The sequence below is a fragment of the Thunnus maccoyii genome, chromosome 3, assembly GCF_910596095.1.
Source record: "Thunnus maccoyii chromosome 3, fThuMac1.1, whole genome shotgun sequence".
Taxonomy (NCBI): domain Eukaryota; kingdom Metazoa; phylum Chordata; class Actinopteri; order Scombriformes; family Scombridae; genus Thunnus; species Thunnus maccoyii.
The window spans coordinates 20,940,733-20,959,727 of NC_056535.1; the positions used below are offsets into that span (position 1 = coordinate 20,940,733).

At 39.1% G+C, this 18,995-nt stretch overlaps 1 protein-coding gene across 3 annotated transcripts in view; it reads left to right on the plus strand.

Annotated features, from left to right (window-relative positions):
- Positions 1-2,624: 2,624 nt before the first annotated feature.
- Positions 2,625-18,995, plus strand: part of pax7a (paired box 7a) — a 45,772-nt gene continuing 29,401 nt past the window's right edge. For 2 of the 3 annotated variants that reach the window (XM_042402848.1, XM_042402856.1), the window contains exons 1-4: positions 2,628-2,712; positions 4,045-4,280; positions 5,127-5,256; positions 5,706-5,834. In XM_042402848.1, coding sequence (XP_042258782.1) covers positions 2,628-2,712; positions 4,045-4,280; positions 5,127-5,256; positions 5,706-5,834 — 580 coding nt within the window. Of the gene's footprint in view, positions 2,713-4,044; positions 4,281-5,126; positions 5,272-5,705; positions 5,835-18,995 lie in introns of all 3 variants that reach the window. The other variant, XM_042402840.1, reaches the window with a different exon arrangement.

The following is an 18,995-nucleotide window of genomic DNA, read 5'->3' on the forward strand; positions in this document are numbered from 1 at the left end:
GTCGCCCACTAGTGGACATGGTGCCAACTCTTTACCCCGACAATGCTTTGAAAATTGTTGAGCTCTTGGTTTTTTAGTTACCAAAGGTTAAGTTAAAGTAAAAGTGCTTGATAAACTTTGAATAAGTAGGCTGTGATGAGCTGTTTCTATTCACTTTCTAATCATTAAATTCTGTTCACTGAAGGGTGAAGTGAGCGCAAATTTATGATTTTAAATTCATCCCAATGTATGAAAATGAATATTTTTGTATTGCATCAAGAAAAATATGAACACAAACAGCTGGACAATATAGTGCAGTTCAAGCTCTGCAATTTACTACCTTTGTTGAGCTTTTTCCCATTGTGACTGTTTTCATTCAGCTCTTGTAGCTTGTAGTTTTATGTACATATAAAAAAAAGTTTGAGTTGAATTGTGTTTGAGCAGGTGTTCATGTTATTGTGTCCACCTCCTGTATGTCTGCCTGGAAAAAAAAAACCTGAATGAAAATCTGGAAAATGATCTCTAGTATAGACTACTTTTTTATGTGGATGAAAAAATTGTCACAGCAGAGTATAAGATCAATATTCTTGAAAATAACTAAAAACAAACAAAACATTGAACTGGATAGTGATCAATAGTGAACATATTTCAGCCCCAAAGCAGTAACCTACAGGTGAAAAAACACCTGTGTCTTTATATTTGACAAAAACAATATTACAAACTGAATAAAATCACATTTAAACCCATAATAATGTAAATGATGCAAATTTCTCTGCACACAGCAAACTCTTTTCTTTTGGATGTAATCATCAACAGCTGCATAACAAATGGATACCAGGCTAATAATCACTGGGATAACAGAGGCACGACCTGATGGTGTTGAACCAATGATATTTGCAGGGATACATTATTATTAGCTTTATTTGCGTGTCTGTGTGATTTAAAAAAAAAAACACAGCCTGTTGACTTCAGACAGAGAGTTGAAATATTTGTGAAATAACATGATGTGCTTTCCATAAGAGAAATTTACTATTGTTTGGATTTCACATGATTGATGCTTGACTTAATCCACTGCTCTTTGCGCCTTCCCAGGAGGGTGAAGCGGTCTCTTTGTGCTTTTCTGTCCCATGTGAAGCAAACCAAAGCGGGAGAGTGAGGGTCATAGCTATTCGGCAGGGTACCAGATCCTTCCCACCGGCACATCTGCATGTGAAATCGCCATTTCACCCCTCCACACTCCCTAATTGTTGCTAGAATTATTTGTGAAATTGCCTTCCACCAGGAGTGTTTTCCACGGCAATTGTCACACAATTTTATATGCACGGTGGGCCCACAGAGTTGACACATGCACCTCTTCTTTTCTGCCATATGTGCTCTTTTTATTCGAGTTTAATAGTAGCGTATTATTATTTTTTTAACAATTACCTTTAAGCAATTACTCTTGCGCGTACTCCAGGGCAAGTTAACCTGTTGTCATCAATAGCGGGTCGATCCAAATGTTGTAATTACCACAAAAAAGCTATAGAAGCGATTTAGATGTTCATGCTGCGCACATTTAGTTAATTGAAAGGTTAACAAGCCAAAAGCATAGTATGGTCTAACCTTCGCTAAGCAGCGCAGCTTTTTGCGCAGCTTCGTCCAGTCAGAAAGCAAATCATCAGTTCCTGACTCAGTTATTTTTGGGGCCGTGAATTTATTTACACGAAGCGCTGTGAGAGCAAACGGAGCATCTGTGGAGGAACTTTGGATGTATAGTTTTATTTTCAATATATTTTTATTTTGGTCGGTCAATTCAGACTTTCACCCCCCAAATATAGTATTTTATTCTGCATTTGATTCTTTACTTGCAGACAATGTGAAGAATATAGTATTTTTAATAACTTGCAATTATGATTTTTTAACGAATTATTTTGGATGCACGCGTGCAGTTTATATATATTTCTCAATTTCTTGAGTTTTTCCTGGTGACAGACAGAAAGAAAGAGATCATTTAAAAAAAAACGTGAATATTCTGCAGTTTTGAACAGCTGAATGTCGTGGAAGCAGACACATTTTTGAACCGGTCCTGGTGTGTGTTGGGTCTTATGAGGGAGGCAGCAGTGAATTAAAAGTGGAAAGTGTTGCTCTGATTGGTCGGTTGGCTCCTGGCTAAACCCACTCTCTTTCATCCATAAAAGAAAGGCCAGGGAGCCTATGGGAGCGCTCGGCTGTCTCCTCCTACGACATGCACGAAAGTTGGCCACTTAAACTACTTCCAACCCGCCAGCAGACATTATACTGAACCCAAACTACACCAAGGGAAAAGAATAACAGTGCGTTTTTTTTCCAACTCACAGTCATAACTTTAAGTGCATCTGCTCCATTTTTGCAGACGTCCCTGATCAAAGGTTGTTTTTATTCTATTTGTATTCCTGCCGTTATTTTATTTTTTGTTTTTGGCAAATTCTTCGCACCAGAGGAGAGCATCACTTTTGTTTTTCCCCCGGTGGAAGAAGGGCTAGTCCAGTTTCTCCGCCTGGGATTGGGATTTGACAGCAGATTGCGCGTCTTTTTGAGCATTTTGAAGACATTCCGTTTATTGACTTGGACTTTGTGAGAGTAGCAGGCTCGAGCAGAGTCCGTTTTGTTGTTGTCCTAGTAGCTAAATGATGGCTACTTTACCAGGAACAATGCCTCGGATGGTGCGCCCTGCGCCAGGCCAGAACTACCCCCGAACCGGCTTCCCACTGGAAGGTAAGAAAAATGACAACATGTGTTTGAACTTGTGCTGTGACAAAACTCATCAGTGCTTCACTCTGTCAGCTTGTAGCACGATAGTCACACACAGAGCACAGTTTGTTGCCGGCGACGTGCTGGGAAATAAAAAAAGGTGGGTGAACAAATACGACCTCCAGTCAGTGACGATTAAAGTTAACAACCTTCAGTCTGATCAAAACTCAATTATGGTGTCAGAAAATCAGCAGCTCGCGCTTTGAAAATCAGCCCACAGAAATATCTCGTGTGTTTTGTTTCTGCTTGATATTGTGATATGTTTTAGTAATTTATGTGTTCAGTTTGTATTTATTTGTAACCTTTTTAGTTTATTTGCATTCAGACTAATTCACTCTGAATAATTCCCTCTTATTTAACAGCATCTACCTGAAATATTTATACTAAGACTTTATTTTCTTTTGTGTGTATATATTATGTTTTTTATGATTTAACTTTAAAATATGGATAAATTGCATTGATAACTATAATAGGCCCAGAACATGTATTATAAACTATCCTTTGTGCTGAAATTGAAGCAGTAATTTACATTTATAATAACTCAGATGACAGTAAAAGCAAATGTTTTTTTAAAGAAAGCTATCTACATTTTAAACAACATTTTACCTCTCCAACTATGACTTTTACACACCCACAAAAAATGCAATCTAATTGTTAATTTTTTTTTTATATAACTTCACCACCTCGATGCCCACACTCAAGTTGTCTGAACATATGGGCGGAAAAAAGATCACTTTGTATTTGCATGCATTTATGGAAACAGTTTTCCCATTACGCCCAGTTCGTGCTCAAGTGCTCTGAACTGAAATGTACAAAAACCACGTAGCTTGCAAGTTACTCGAGCTCCAGGATTTGTTCAAGTGTCCTGCTGCTGGAAATGGCAATAATACACACAGCAAAGAGATGGCTCAAAGGATCACATCAATATTTGTACAGCATGACTAGGAATAATCAAGGTGGGAAGTGTCACCCTCTTTAGTGTCTCTTGAATGTGAAATTGGATCCTGAAGTGCCTCGGATACATCCTGTCAGCCAGACTGACGCTGGATGAATTTGGCACGACGCTCTCTTGAAAATGTATAATATGATAATGTGCGTAAACTGCGTCCCATTAAAAGTCAGTAACATAGCAAACAAGCTGCTATTTGACTTCATCACAGGCTAAATTGTAGCTTCATCTACCTTGAAGTGAACATTTCATTACTTTACAGAGCAGAGTGTAGTGTTGTTGTTGTTGTTGTTGTTGTTGTTGTTGTTGTTGTTGTTTTGAGACTTCTGTTGTTTATTGTGGCGCAGTATCCACCCCTCTGGGCCAGGGTAGGGTGAACCAGCTTGGCGGAGTGTTCATCAACGGGAGGCCCCTGCCAAATCACATCCGACACAAGATTGTGGAGATGGCCCACCACGGCATCCGACCCTGCGTAATCTCGCGACAACTGCGAGTTTCTCACGGTTGCGTCTCCAAGATCCTCTGCCGGTACCAAGAGACCGGCTCGATTCGTCCGGGGGCCATAGGAGGCAGCAAGCCCAGGGTGAGTGGGATCCTTGAACGGGTCTGCGGGTCAGGGGCAGCACGATGATGATGGGTGGTGGAGAGGGGCCCGAGGTGCATGACACCTGAGTGAGCCCAAACCTGATGTTGGGTCATCACTGTAGACCGATGGAGACAAAAATAACAAAACTTATGTGTGATCCACGTTTGGATGTCTGAAAAAAAATCTATTATCATTATTATTATATTATATTATTATTATTGATAAATAGCCCTCGTGTAACTGATGACCTGTGTGTCATGACGTCTATTTAGTCATCACGCCTCATTTAAGGCCACCTGTAACATCCGAGCTGATGTTTTATTCTTCCTTGATATTTGAATAAATAGCCAATAATCAATATCATTGTTAAACAGAAATAACTTCATGAAAATATTTATGTAACAAACTAAATTAAAAACATTGTCAATTCCCAATAGTGACTGATAATGCGGTTTTTTGATTGTATAGCCTAATACTAAATGGTAGGTATTATAGGTACAGAGATATATATCTATATAGTATTTTATTATAGTAAATAGGAGCCTAAACTTTGTCACAGGTGCTGAATATTTTATAGCTTTTAGTGCCGTTAAGAAATCTTTACCTCCTGTTCAGAGTCACTGAACCATAATATTCCCATTAAAAATTATAAATAGCCTAATTTAAAAAATTATGTGTTCAGTATTTATATACAACTTGATCACAGTTTTGTTCATCCTTAAAACTTTCTCTCAATTAAAACTATCTGAAATTTACTCTCTTCCTCCATCTTTTTTTTTTTTTTTTTTTTTTTGGTCTTTTTTTTCCCTCCTTCCTGCGATTCACACCATTTCAAACCTAAAGCAGGTGGCAACTCCTGACGTGGAGAAGAGGATCGAGGAGTACAAGAGAGAGAACCCGGGTATGTTCAGCTGGGAGATCCGGGATAAGCTGCTGAAGGACGGGGTGTGCGACAGAAGCACAGTTCCTTCAGGTGAGGCTTCATCTGGTAAGCTGCACTTCTTTTTTTTTCTTATTACGAGCGAACACTGCAGCATCACTTCTGAACATCACTTTGAATCCAACACGTTTTTAAGCCCCAGTTACTGATAGTAAAATGTTCCAGTTTAGCAGGAAGAACACCTACAGATGTTTGACCCAGAAACAAAGGAAGAAAAAAAACATCCTATAATTTTCTTGTTGGGAAAATGTGCCTGTGGTGCTCAAAAGTGAATTATATTATTGTATTTAAAGTATAATTTGACCCATATAGATTTTTATTTTTTATTTTAAACATTTTTCAACGCAGCTGCTTCATGTAAAACTTTTTTTTCTTGTGCTATTTTTGTATGGTATCCTTCTAAAAAAATGCATTATAGGATTACTATGGTTCTTTTATGGGTTTTAGAGCTAATCACCCATTTACCTTTTTGTTGCCATTAGTGAGCTCCATCAGCCGCGTTTTGAGGGCCCGATTTGGCAAAAAAGATGACGAGGATGACTGTGATAAGAAGGATGAAGATGGAGAAAAGAAAACAAAGCATAGCATCGATGGCATCCTCGGTGATAAATGTAAGTTAACAGCAGAAAATATATGGCCCTGTAACTCCTTTTGTCGATAATAACTTGTACATGTCTGAAATAACAAATTATTATTATCATTATTATTATTATTATTATTACTATGAAGAGTAAATTCCAGCCTTGTAAGCAGGAAGCAAATGTTTTAAATAGACTTCCCACTTTACGTCCTCTTGGGAAATTGTCCCACATCCGAGCTGCAGCTAAACGCAGAGAATTTGTTCCTGCTTTCAACTCCGAGCCAGCAGTTGTTCATTCACTCAATTATTTATGAGAGCCTTGGCAGAGGGTATTTAGCTGCAGAAAATTAATTTGTGTAGCGAATTCCTGCTCATTCATTCATTCCTTTAACGACCTCTAAACGACAGCTGACAGTTGACCCATTTCACAATCGATGTCAGTTCAGTGACATTTCACCACTTGTCAGTTAAAGTGGAAATCAATGTTCATATTATTATTGGCTCTATTAGTAATGCTGCGAGGAGAGAGGGGAGAAAAAAAAATAAAGCTTTTGACGCAGGTATGCGCTGTCAGTGTTTGTTGTTTACAAGCTTATAATAACCCTAAAATGTATTGTTATCACTAGTGATATGTAATATTAATGTGGCATATTTTATGTTTTATGTAAAATTCTAAATAAAATTATAGTAACACAGAGGGGGCAACAGAATAATTTTACTTTAAAATAGAAGATTTAAGATTTTTTTTTTTTTATTCTAGGTCATTTTAAATTTCTTTTTTTTTGTTGTTTTTAATTTTGCAAGACAAACCTCTGATTTTATTGTAATTTAATTAGCTCAGTTCTTCATTGTTTTCTTTAGCTATGGGGTGAAAAATGCACAGCCTCCAAACGACATCAAGGTTGGACTTTTTTGATGATCAAACATGTGTGAATGGGGTTTAGATAAGTCCCACAAAAGCCCCTCTCCTCCCCTCTTTTTTTTTCTTCTAAAAAAGAGACACTGCCAAAATTTTTCCAAACTTGAAGATGAACTTCACGAGCTAAAAAAAAAAAAAAAAAAAAAAAAAAACAGAAAAAAACACCTCCCCTCCATTGATGCTTTTCTAAAGTGAGGAGTCCGAGGTACAAAAGCAAATCCTGGAAAGCAGGGCAGCGAAAAGCAGAGGATAGGCCCGTCCATTCTCATTCAAAAATCTGGTAAAAGAGAGAGAAAAGTTTGGACAAAGGGAAAGGAGAGACATAAAAGGAGATGAATTATTCAGTACGCCCCGCTGGTAGATAGTTTTGTAATTTAATATAATGACCCGTTGGAGCAGAATCAGTTGATAGCGTGAAAACGGTCTTTTTCTTCTGTCACACCACGCATTAATGTTATAAGAAAAATGTCACCTTGTTGCAAATATCCCCAGTGTCCATATAGATGGTTTGTAAACCCTGCTGGCTGTAAATGTCCAACTTTTTTTTTTTTTTTTTTTTTTTTTGAGGAGTCTGGTCGTTACGCGCAAGTCAGCGGCGTAAAACTGAGAACACCTTTGCTGGATAATGTGACAGTTTGACTTGTAAAGTGTAAAATCATTGAATTATTATCGACTTTCTTCTGTTGGTACGAAATATCCAAGATGCCATAATGTTCCTGCTTCTGTGTTTTTCTTAGCGCTGCTTGTGTTTTAAATTGAGGCTAAATTACGTTGCTATAAAAAGAGACGCACCCTGTGCGTAATGCAGTTTAGACTACCGGCATCCGGATGGCATTTAATAATGTTAATACTTATTAGAGTAAGCACTGGAAACGATGGTTGCTGAATAGGTGGCTGTGTTCGTGCCGGGTGTAATAGCTCGCAGGCATGGTAAGAAATGTATTTATCCCCAATCAGCCTCTCACTCTCCGAGTTTGAAGCACAGCCCTTATGTGGAGAGGGGTTTTAAAGCAGATTAAATAGAGCCTTTTATTTCTTTTCACTTTCATCTCAGAGCGGAGCTCACAGTGGCTCGCCCTGGGCACAAAATTCATGAGATTTTTTTTTCCGTTTACTTATCCAGATTTTAAGACTTTATTTATTTATCTATTTGTTTATTAGGCTTGTGTATTTGATTTTCTCAGAGGTTACATCACGGATTTATCCCTGCACTAATCTAGCTTTATTAAATGTGTATTTAAACTGCTAACCACATTACAATATTGTAAATTTTATTTTGTTTCATGCTGTAGTGGAAGGTAAACCGACCAAAAACTCAGTGTGTGCACCGAAAATAGTTCCACCTCTTCACGCTACCGCATTAGTCCTTTTTAATTCTGATAATTGTTTACCGAGCTGAGATTCTGGTGCACATTATGTCTGTGCAGAGACATGTTTCTCACCCAATATGCGCACTTTAATGCTCATGTCCGACTGTTAAATTCTGTGCCAAAGTTCAATTACGCGCAAGAAATGGGAGGAAAGGTTGCACTACATCTGCGCAAACTTGGCCATCCTTTTGTTTTGCGCCACACTGGTCAGAGTGAGTGAAGGTGAATCAGCTGTCGGGCGTCCATCTGCCACACTGATGCGTCCTGCCTGACCGTCAGATGAGATGGCGACAGGCGATGGACATTTCAGCAAATCGCAGGATTACCTGAGGTCCTCAGTCTAATTAAACAGATGCCAGGTGGGATTATTTCCGAGCATCAGGGAGGGAAAGTGACAGAGCAGCGCAGAGGTGTGAGGAAGTCAGACGAGCCAAAGATCAAGCTTTAGGATTGGTTGAGCTACGATCCAGTGAAATATAACTTGTGATGCGGTGCTAAATACACTTAATTTAAAACACATTTAGAGAAAAGAATTATTGTTTGCCTTTTCCATTCCTGTGTCAGCATGTGCAAAGGTGCCTGTAAAGGTTTATTACTAATTTACGTCAATCAATTACGCAAAAAAAGGTAGTTTCATCAGGTTCATCCTCTTCTTCCAAACACAACCACATAAACAAAGAAACACAAAAAAGAATAATTTCAGCTGTTATTAACGATAAATTCGGCCTACACTGATGAAAAGTGTGAAGCGCTGCCCCCTCCGTGCTCCCCACGTCACAAACACACACGCGCGCGCGCGCGCGCGCACTCACACACTCACACGTACGCGTGCGCTCACACCCAGTCTCTAAGTGTATGGTAATATAATGTAGCTATATTTCGGGTCTAAAGCCGTGCTGAATGAGAAGGACAGGGGAATGAAGCGAGAGACCACTTCAAACAAATCCATCTGGAACAGTGTGTGAGAGAGATTCAGTGAAAGTATGGGGAAGTTATTTAGCTATTAATAACGTTTTTTCCTCAGGCATTGAGAGTGACTCCATCTGCACTTTCTCGCAGCTATTTGGCTGGGTGGAAATTGAGGGAGACCCAAATGTTGGGCAGAGATAACATACCCATCATAGCCCAGACCCTGCGCTGTGCTTCACTGCATTAAACTCGGATTAACCTCCCCTGTCCCCGCAGCCACTCAAGCCACATTTCACTGGAATTTACATCGGTAGGCCTACATTTCTTATAAAGAGGGCAGGAGCTGAAAGACACATGATCGATATAATAATAATAATAATAATAATAATAATAATAATAATAATAATAATAATAATAATTCTGAGCGATTTGTCCTAAATGAATAAAATTAATAAAATAATCCATATTTCGAAATACAGATAATTGAATATTGAAACAAAATTCAGTTTTTTAACTAAACAGCAGGTTTATCAAATCAGTTTTTGCTAAAACTAAACAGTAATTTGTTTTGTTTACAACGCAGATTTATGTTTGTTTTTGTTTTTGTTTTAAGTTGGCCTATAAAAAGTAAACAATGTTAATTTAATGGGCTAATTTTGAACATTTTCATGTCCAAAATAAAGATGTTAATGGAGCCAAATGAGTTAGAGCAGCCTATAAGCCTTTTAGTTTAGGCCCATATAATTTATGCATAATTGGGTGTCCTTCCATGTTTCTGAATGTTCAGTTTTTTTTGTTTTTTGTTTTTCAAACCAATTATGATTTGTGTGGGAAAGGTGACCGTAGCTACCTGTCGTCTTTCTCTTTTGATTTGTAGCAGGATGACGTGTCTCCTGGAGGATTTATGAGTAGCTTATAGACTCAACAACTACTCAGTAATACTAAAATAATGATAATTACACGTCAGATGGATAAATAGTGAGCGTTATTTCCATGTAGGTGACGCTTTAATGGCTGTTTGTGCTTTGATTGTTAGATTACGCGTTGCCTGGTAACGACTCAGTCAGTAGGCCTGAAACGGTGTAACAAATCAACATTTCATTGGCAATAATGGGATAAAATTGGTGTTTTTGTTGCAAAAAGACAAAAGTTTAATTGCAGATTTGTTCATTTTTCTCTCCATCTATTCATTTTGTCAGGAATTATTTGTAGGAAAATATGAGAAATATCAAAAAAATGTTAACTTAACCATTTCCACCAGACAATTTTGATGTCATTTTTTATTTCTTTTATTCAAAAAATAACGTGCTGCTGATGACATGCCGCCATATTTGATGACAAGAGAGCTGCAACCAGTGTAACAAATTAGTTCCAGCAAGGTAACAGGAGCGTACTGTGCAACCTAATAACATGAAACTCATTGCTTATGTGAGTAATGAGTAATGCATCAATTTTAAGGAGTGCAGTTTAAGCTTGTAGGCCTACCAAACCGGAGAGACATTTCACTGTCAGGAGCTTTAAGTGTCGACAGCATTAGGCTGAATATAAAAAAAAAATGGAGTAGGCTTAAATTCATTCTGTGCTGGCATTTGACTTTCATCACATCAGAAATATTCATGGAAGCACAAACACTAGCTGTGCCACCATTATCCAGGCTGACAGTGATACCTCTCAAGGCTGTCTATTAATTAAAGTGGCGCTTACCATGTGGGACGACTCCCTATCTGGGCACAAAAATGGTTTTTCCATCTCTTGTGGGGCTCTTGAAAAAAAGGGGCAATCTTCCCTCTCCAGCTTCTTGTGGGAAATTTAAAAGTGTACATAGGAAGACATGGGGATTTCTAGCTCATTTATAAAGACGAGTTTATAATCCTTTCCTGCTTAATAACTTAAAAGGATTCAATTTCTCCCCTCATTTATGGGGTTATGATCACACATTGTTAGGCGCAGATAGTAGCATTTCAAGGTTAACATTTCCTACTCGAAAATATCAGAATATAAGCTGTAAACCCATAGGTGCCTTTTGTTTAGCCTGCAGTTTTCCCTCACAAATGCTGATAGGCCCATTTTAGATGTTGTTACTATTAATGTGATAACAACGAAGGAGCCGAGGAAAGACCAAGTCGATAAGATGCTCTATGCCACTGAGCATTTTTCAATGATATGATATTTAATTATAGCATATAATTTCACCATCGAGAATTAAATTCAGTAGGCTTATGCAGACTCTGAGGATTGGATGTCTGGTTGGGGGTCTCAAACCATACGAGACAAATTAAAGAGGAAGCGTTGCCCTCCAGGTATCCTGTCACAACAGTAGGGTGCTTCAGCGCGTCTCTCATTTCTGTCTGTGTTTTATTCCGCCAATTTTCACTATGGGGCTCCTGCGCTGCGCCTGCAGGGCTGCAGGCCAAAATAAATAGAAAATCTCCATTTTTCATCTTCTTTCTTTTGCTTAAGTTTGACTTCCCTCATACACACACACACACACACACGCACACACACACACACGCACACACACACGCACACACGCACACACACACACACACACACACACACACACACACACACACACACAGGCAACACATGTGCATCACACATTCATGTCAACAGGTGGGGGTATTAGTAATAAAACTTTGTACTTTTCTTGCTTAAATTGCTTTATCCAAAAGTTGGCAGAGTGTGGCTTCATTTTTATTTTATTTTTTTTTATAGCTTATTAGTTTTAGTTTTTACATAATTTGTTCTTTGTGTAATTTATCTCAAAGGGATGGGAGTTATTTTAAATTGCTCATTTATTCTAAAAAATGCCAGGTTATTCTATAATTCTGCAATCATGCTCTTATAAGTAAATCAATTTCTCGGTACTAGAAGTGTTGTGTTTGTGCTGAAACAGGTTAAACATATTTGAATGTACAATTTCCAGTGTATACAGTAATTATTCTGGGAAATGTTGCCTTTAAGTATTAGTCTGTTATTCTATCTATTACCTTATTATTCTTGTGGAATATGTCATCAAAAACACGGTTACACTGCAGAGTGTCCAGCATGTTGTAATGTGAATATTTCAATTACTGTCCTGAGCAAACACTCATTATGTTTATATTTCATGACAAATGTATTATTATTATTATTATTATTATTATTATTATTATTATTATTATTATTACATCACTAGTGTCGTTACCAGCCTCTTGGCATCGCCTCAAACTTTTACGTTTCCACTTCAGGCGTTTAATGTGTTCCCCAAATTGCCACCGCTTTGTTAGCAGTAATGTTTAATTGGCTGGAAGAAGATGAATGAGACTGACAGGAATCAGCTGTCCAGAGATTCCCCTGTGAGTCTGACTCGGAAATCATAACCTGACCAGCTTTTCCTCCTCTGAAACCAGCTCGTTAAACTTGTCACATCTAATTAGGGTGTTAAAATGCACCGAGTGCATCGGTGGGAAACAGTAGGTGGTTGGTCCGGGGCAGCCAATAAGGCCTTTTTGGGTCAGGTGGTGGTGGTGGTGGAGGAGGAGGAGGAGGAGGAGGAGGAGGAGAAGGGGGGATGGATGGTGATGTTGTTGAATTGGACCGCTGCGGGCTTTTATTTCTAAGCAGGCTTTTTTCCGCTATTACTTCAATTATGGCCATCCAGCGGGCTAAACAGGGCAGCCTGCATGGACTGTAGCCTTGTTTTAATTAGGTATGAAATTAATTAGAGCAGACATCTATTAAAGACTTTTAAGTTTGGCAAATTTTTTTTCCACAGAGTTTAAAGGTATAACAGTGGATTAATGGCTTACAGCCAAAATTACATTTTATTGCATCCCATCATTTGTGCTGCCTGTCTAACAGGTGTCAGACGTCTCAGATACAGAAAAAGTTAAAGGTTTTCTCACCTTTAACAGTTTTTTTTTTAATCTAAAATGTCAAACATATTTGTATTTTTAACAAACAATATCTGCAAAATGTCAGCATCATTTTACTGTAATAACTCCACAGCCTCACAAAACAAACACTGTGTCTTTATATAGATGTTTAAATTTTTGTATACATTTTTTTAAGCTTATTGCTACTGGAGATTTGCCTTCTGTGCAAATGCAAAAATACAATTGTCTTCGATTCCCATTTTTAAGAGGCCGCATTCTCTTTTTATTGAATACTTTTTTTCTTGTATTGGTACAAAAAAAGCTCTGTGATGTCTGACAGCCTACTCTCGCCATTGTTAGATGAACAGCCACTAGAAAAGGAAGAGAGAAAGAAGAGGGAGGCGAAAAGGCCCTTCTGTTATTTTCTGTCTTGAGACTTGCTGCATAGGCTATTCAGGCAAGTTGATGAACTCCTCCAAAAAGTTTATTAAGGGGCTGAAAACAATAAGAACTAAAGCCTTTGGGTGCCTGGGCAGACAGTTTATAAACTAGCTGCTATTGTGCCTCAAAGGCAGATGCATGAATACTTTTGAATAGGGGCCTTCAAACTGACACGATCAGGCTGGACAGCAGCAGTTTTAAAGGGAGAGAGGGTGCTTCTGCTGCAGCTCAGATCTCTGCTTTTTTTTTTTTTTTTTGCATTAATGTACATCTGCAAAGGAAGGGGGAGGAGGTGCTGGGCACTCTGTCATGGCCACGCTGGTTTTCTCTCAGGTTTTACACTATATGTGTGCTTTAAAACACTTTAAAGTGAACATATATGTTTGGGAAAATAAACACTTTGTTGGACTATTTTGTGAAGCAATTATAATGTAGAATCACCCAACCTGGAAGCCCAGAAAGTCTGTCCTGTGAATCTTCATGAAAGCAGATGGTTTAATGCACTGCATCATATTATTTTCTTACTACTAATGCTGTATTTTGGGTGTGGAAATTGCACAAGCTGTTATGTGGAGACCAGGAGCAGAGTGTGACAATTGGGCTTCTCGTGTTAAAGCTGAATTTCAAACAAACAAAAAAAAAGCTACTCAAATCTTGCTGATCATTTATGCACCCAAAAGGCAAAGCAGAAATCTGTTGTGTGCTTTAGCAGGGCGACGTGGCTTCACTGTTGATATATTTTTGAATGGGGCACACTGGTTACGCGCACTCAAGAAGATACATTATTCCCCTCCTTTTCAGTAACAATAGACTGTCACTCTTTATCCCTCTTCCCTCCTCTGTCCCTCCCTCTCCAGCTTTCTCTTTAGTCCTCTCAGTCTCTGGCTCTGTGCCTCACAACATCAGAGGGAGTCCAGTGATTTGTGACCCCAGCAACCCACACTTAATCTCGCTAAAGAGGGGGAGCATCCAGTTTGCAGCTTGGCGGGCCCCAAATAGACCAAGCCTGCTCTGGCAGGTGTCAACATTAGCAAACAATTGGTCCCCAGTCCCATGCCCCGTACCCCAGTGCGACACTGAACCTAAACTATTTGAGGCGCGCTGAAAGGAGCCACATAATAGGGAATGTGGAGGGGAGGAGAGGAGGGGGAGGACAAGGGAGAGATTACACTCTCAGACAGCTATTAGCAGGGATGAGGCTTTTCTAAACAAACAAAAAAAAGAAGACGATCAATACTGTGTTAGTTTACCAAGTGGAGTCATCATTGTGGCTTTGGAGTATTTATTTTCTGCTCCATTGTTTTTCTCGACTTCTCAAACGTCTGTGGGCCGTATTGGCAATCCAATTTAGTTTGGAGGGGGTCCCTGGGAGGCCTATTTCTTTTCGCGGGCAGTTCTGTGTTAGTTGCGGGTTTGCTTGCGGTGGGCAGTTCATTTGGTGTTGTAATGAATCCTGATTGGTGAGTATTACCTTCGATAGTGGACAATGACTGGGCTGTCCAGAGGGAAAACAACACTCAGGGATGACAGAGCTCTGCTTAGACCTCTGGGATTGCAGTCCCTCTTCTTCATTAGACAGGAGTGTCTTACCAAGGAGAGCAGAGGAAATGGGAAGAGAATGAGTTGACATGTGGACTGTTGCTGCTCTCGAGTGGGTATGTGTCTTGACAAGAGGGCCAATGTTCTTTAAAGGCCATTTATTTATCTCTCACTGCTGATTCCTATCCATGCCACGAGGAGAGACAAGTGTTCTCAGCAGCAGGAGATTAGTTTCAAAAGGTTTTAATGGAAAAACCTATAGTAGTTGTTTTCGGACAGAAATCTCATTTAATTGGTTTGAGATGTTTTCTAGGCGTCTTTCCTCTTGGTCTACGTGAAAAACAACCAGTTCAATTCAGGTAACACTCGCTAAAACCAGTGCAGTAGCAGCACACACATCATTAGAGAGGCTCCCATCATTTTGCTTCAATAAACAAGCGTAATTAAGCGACCTCATGACCTTTGCAGACAATGGTGCCTTTTGTCAGAAAGTACCAATAACAATGTCAACGAGCAATAAAATTAATCTGAGTATTCACGGCATCACAGAACATAGAAAACAAGCCACAAACACAGACTGCTGGTGTCATATACTGTACTTCCCCTGCTATTGTCCTCAGGAGGTGAAGACTGTAGGTAAAAACATAATGTTTCCATCTTTTTGTTTTGTCATGAGTAGGTGAATAACCAAAGGGGACAGACAGTTTACAGAGCAATCTCGGCTGTAAGCAGTATCTAATTAACCATGTAATTCCATAAATCATAGTCATTTTGCCTAATAAGTTATCTACCAGACAACATAAATGTTGTTACTGGCTGACAGATAATGCAAAATAATGCCAAGGGCTTGTAAAATTGTGGAAGTCCACGAGTAATTCTTCGGTGTATTTATGCAGGCACATATCGGTCAGGACACAAGTCTTTGTTGTAGTTGCCTCTTTGATTTCAGCCAAATAAAATCTCACAGCAGAGAAATCAGTGGCATCTTGTATTTATGGCTCAAATGGACCAAACACAGTCTCTTCTTCTGTATTAAATACTGAGTAGTTTTGCAGGTATCCCACAAATACCATTCAATATACAGAATCACATTCTACATAGTTTTGCAAGTATTTACTTCCTGAATTTTAGAGGCATTAATTATGATGCTGATTGATTATCAGTGAATCAGTAAAAACGGTTGGCTTAGTCGTCTAATTTAGTTCTGCAGTCCTGATATTTCAAAGATCTCTTTTGGCTAAATGTGATCCTTTTACAGCATTTAATTTTTACGATCAGCTCAGCAAGATTTAGATTTTTCTCTGTATGTAGTTTGAGGAACATAAAATATACTGTATGGTCCAATTGAAATTCCTTGCCTGTCTGTGTTAATCTTAGGAAATGTTTAAGATGGACAGTATAATAATAACCAGGACCTTTGGCAGAAATGGATCTGTCTTGGTGATTAAGCCATTGTTATTCTGCCAAACAATAAAACTGAAGGACTGCAAAAATGAGTATACACTACATCAGGACATATCAGGCTTTATTATGCCCATGTTAAATTGTGCAGCAGATGATCAGGTCAGAACCACATAATTTATTGAAAGACATGTAGTTTCCTCCAATTCGCTTTGCCAGCTAGGGTTGTCAAACTCTGACAGCTGGCACAGATCGGGACAGTGTGTTGCATTATGTCCATCCGCTGGTTACCATGGAGCTGCATTAGAAAAGACAAAAAGCATTTCTGGCTAATTTTATTACAATACAGGAATAGCCCACATAATGTGCAACAGTAATTACGTTTAGCACAGTGCGCCCGTGCTCTCCCTCAGTGATGAATGAGAAACATTGACCATGGTCTGCTAGTTTAAAAATCGCCATTAGCCTATGCTACTTAGGGCCAGAACATTTCACATTTTATGCTCTTGATCTGCTTCACCACTGAAATATTCATTTGTTTTAATTGTGCATGTTTTTTTTCATAACCACAAAGACAATAAACATGTTCCCTGAGTGTTGCAAATCAGAAATGTGTTTTTTTCCCACCAAGTTAAAATGTGAAAGCGGTTGTCCAAACAGTGGGGTGGAGCTCCTGTCCTAGCCGACAAAATAACAACTTCAAATGTTGTCCCCTATTTTCAACTAATGGGCTTATTTCTGCATCGTCAGTCATTCTCTCCTTGGGGAATATGTAGTCTCAGTATAAAAAGCTTTGCTACTGTGCCACATTACAACCCCACAATATGGAGGGATCTCAGAAATTAATGCCAAGCACTGTAATGCTTCACTATACCCAGAAAAAAAAGCTATTTACAGGAAATATTCATTAAATTATTGTTGAATATAAAGGAACTCTTTGGTAACCATTTGTTTCCTGACAAGCCCATAAATGTCAGTGCACTATAGTAAGTATATTATAAAAATGTGTCTTGTTTTTATCTTTTCCAATTACAGAGTTGACTCAGTGTCACAGGAATAAAGTAATATTCAAACATATAAAAGCAATTTTAGTGCCAAATACATCAACTGTAAATGTAGTGTTTTCTGCAAAGATATAAACCTTACTTTCCTGCCCACTAATTAAACATTTAAACAGTTTTATGAGGTTTGTTCACATCAATCTTGAGGGTTTTTTTTATTAAAGTTTCTACCATTCTTCACAACTCTTCTTTCCCAGTGTCCTCTATATCGCACAAACTTTTCCACAATATTTGCTGCCCAGCCTTGTCCAGAAAATTAGGAAACTTCCCTTGGGCACATAAAAATGTCCGCTGTGCATTCCTATACTGTGCCCGGTAATCTCTCTTTGGCTTTGTTGAGAAAATGATTTGTTCCTCCAGGAGACCTCGGCTCATAGCCCTGAGACGTTACTGTTTGATTTCCTGCGTAGGTTTTTAGAGCTTTTTGCTGGGGGACCGCAGCTCTGGCTCCAGTGCCATTTGGCAGAGACCCCCATGGGCTCCTTTTTACTTTCTTGTGCTCTCTGTTAATTTCATTACTTTCGCTGTGACCTCAATTAGCAAAGACTTGAGCTCAGGCGGTGACATTCTGCGCGACAGAAGAACAAACCTGGTGTAAAGCTCAGTCTTATTGGGGAAGTGAGAGGTGGCTCTTTCTAACAAGGTTCACATTTTGTATCCTCTGAAGTCCATGTGGCTCTGTTAGATCCTCTGTAATCTGGCTTTGTTCTAAAAACTGCCTCAGTAGGAAAGGAATGAATATGATAATTTAGCAGGTAAACTCATAAATGCTTACAAAATGTAGCATTTTGCATTGTGTGAATGATGGACACTAACATTTTTGCAATGTTTGAAGTGCATTTTTCTCATATTTACATCATAAGAAGTCTGTCAGAACAGGAATTTAAATATTAAAAATAATAAAACTGCTCATTTGGAAAAAAACACATTTAAAAACCATGTATAACTATCTTAGAGTCAAAAGCAAACAATCATATTGTCGGTAATATCCTACTTTTAGCCAGTAGCATATTAAAGAAAAAGAATCCCACCCTTCAAGCCCTTCACGCTTTCACACTCAGGCAGCGCAGAGGCATGGGGAGTCAATATGTCAGCATTTATGGATGCCCTGCGGAGCTGCACAGGGCTGTCAGGCCCCTATTCATGCTCTAATGGCCCCCTGAGGAGCTCGTCTCTCCGGGCTGAAAAGGCCGGGAGGCCCAGTGGACGCCCTGTTGTTGAAGGTGAGCGTGCGCTCTCATGGACGCGCCGCGCCTTCATCCATATGACAAGAGCCATAAAAGAGCATCGCTCTCGCTGCTTCTCCCTCTCTGTCTCCTCTGCTTTTCTCTCTTGTGTCCCCCCCCCCCCCCCTTCTCCCACTTTCTCCCCACCTCAAACAGAGAAAAGGGGGCTAATTGTTTGTTGTGAGAGCCAAAGATTATAGAGCCTCCCATCTTTCTTCCTCCCCTGCCTTTTTCTCCTCTTTTTCAAGCCTCTGCTCCTTTTCTAAAGAATGTGATTCTGTCCGAGAGACAAGGGAAGAAAAGTATTGGAATTTTCCTGAGGAATGTTGATGTAAAAGAGCCTAAACTCTGACACTGGCGGTGAGACGTTGTGCATTCGGTAGCAAAAGCAAGGAGGACTCTTCTAGTTTCATCAGGTAGTAGTTGAGTCTGTTTGAAGTTTTGAACAACTACTTCTTATGTCGAATAG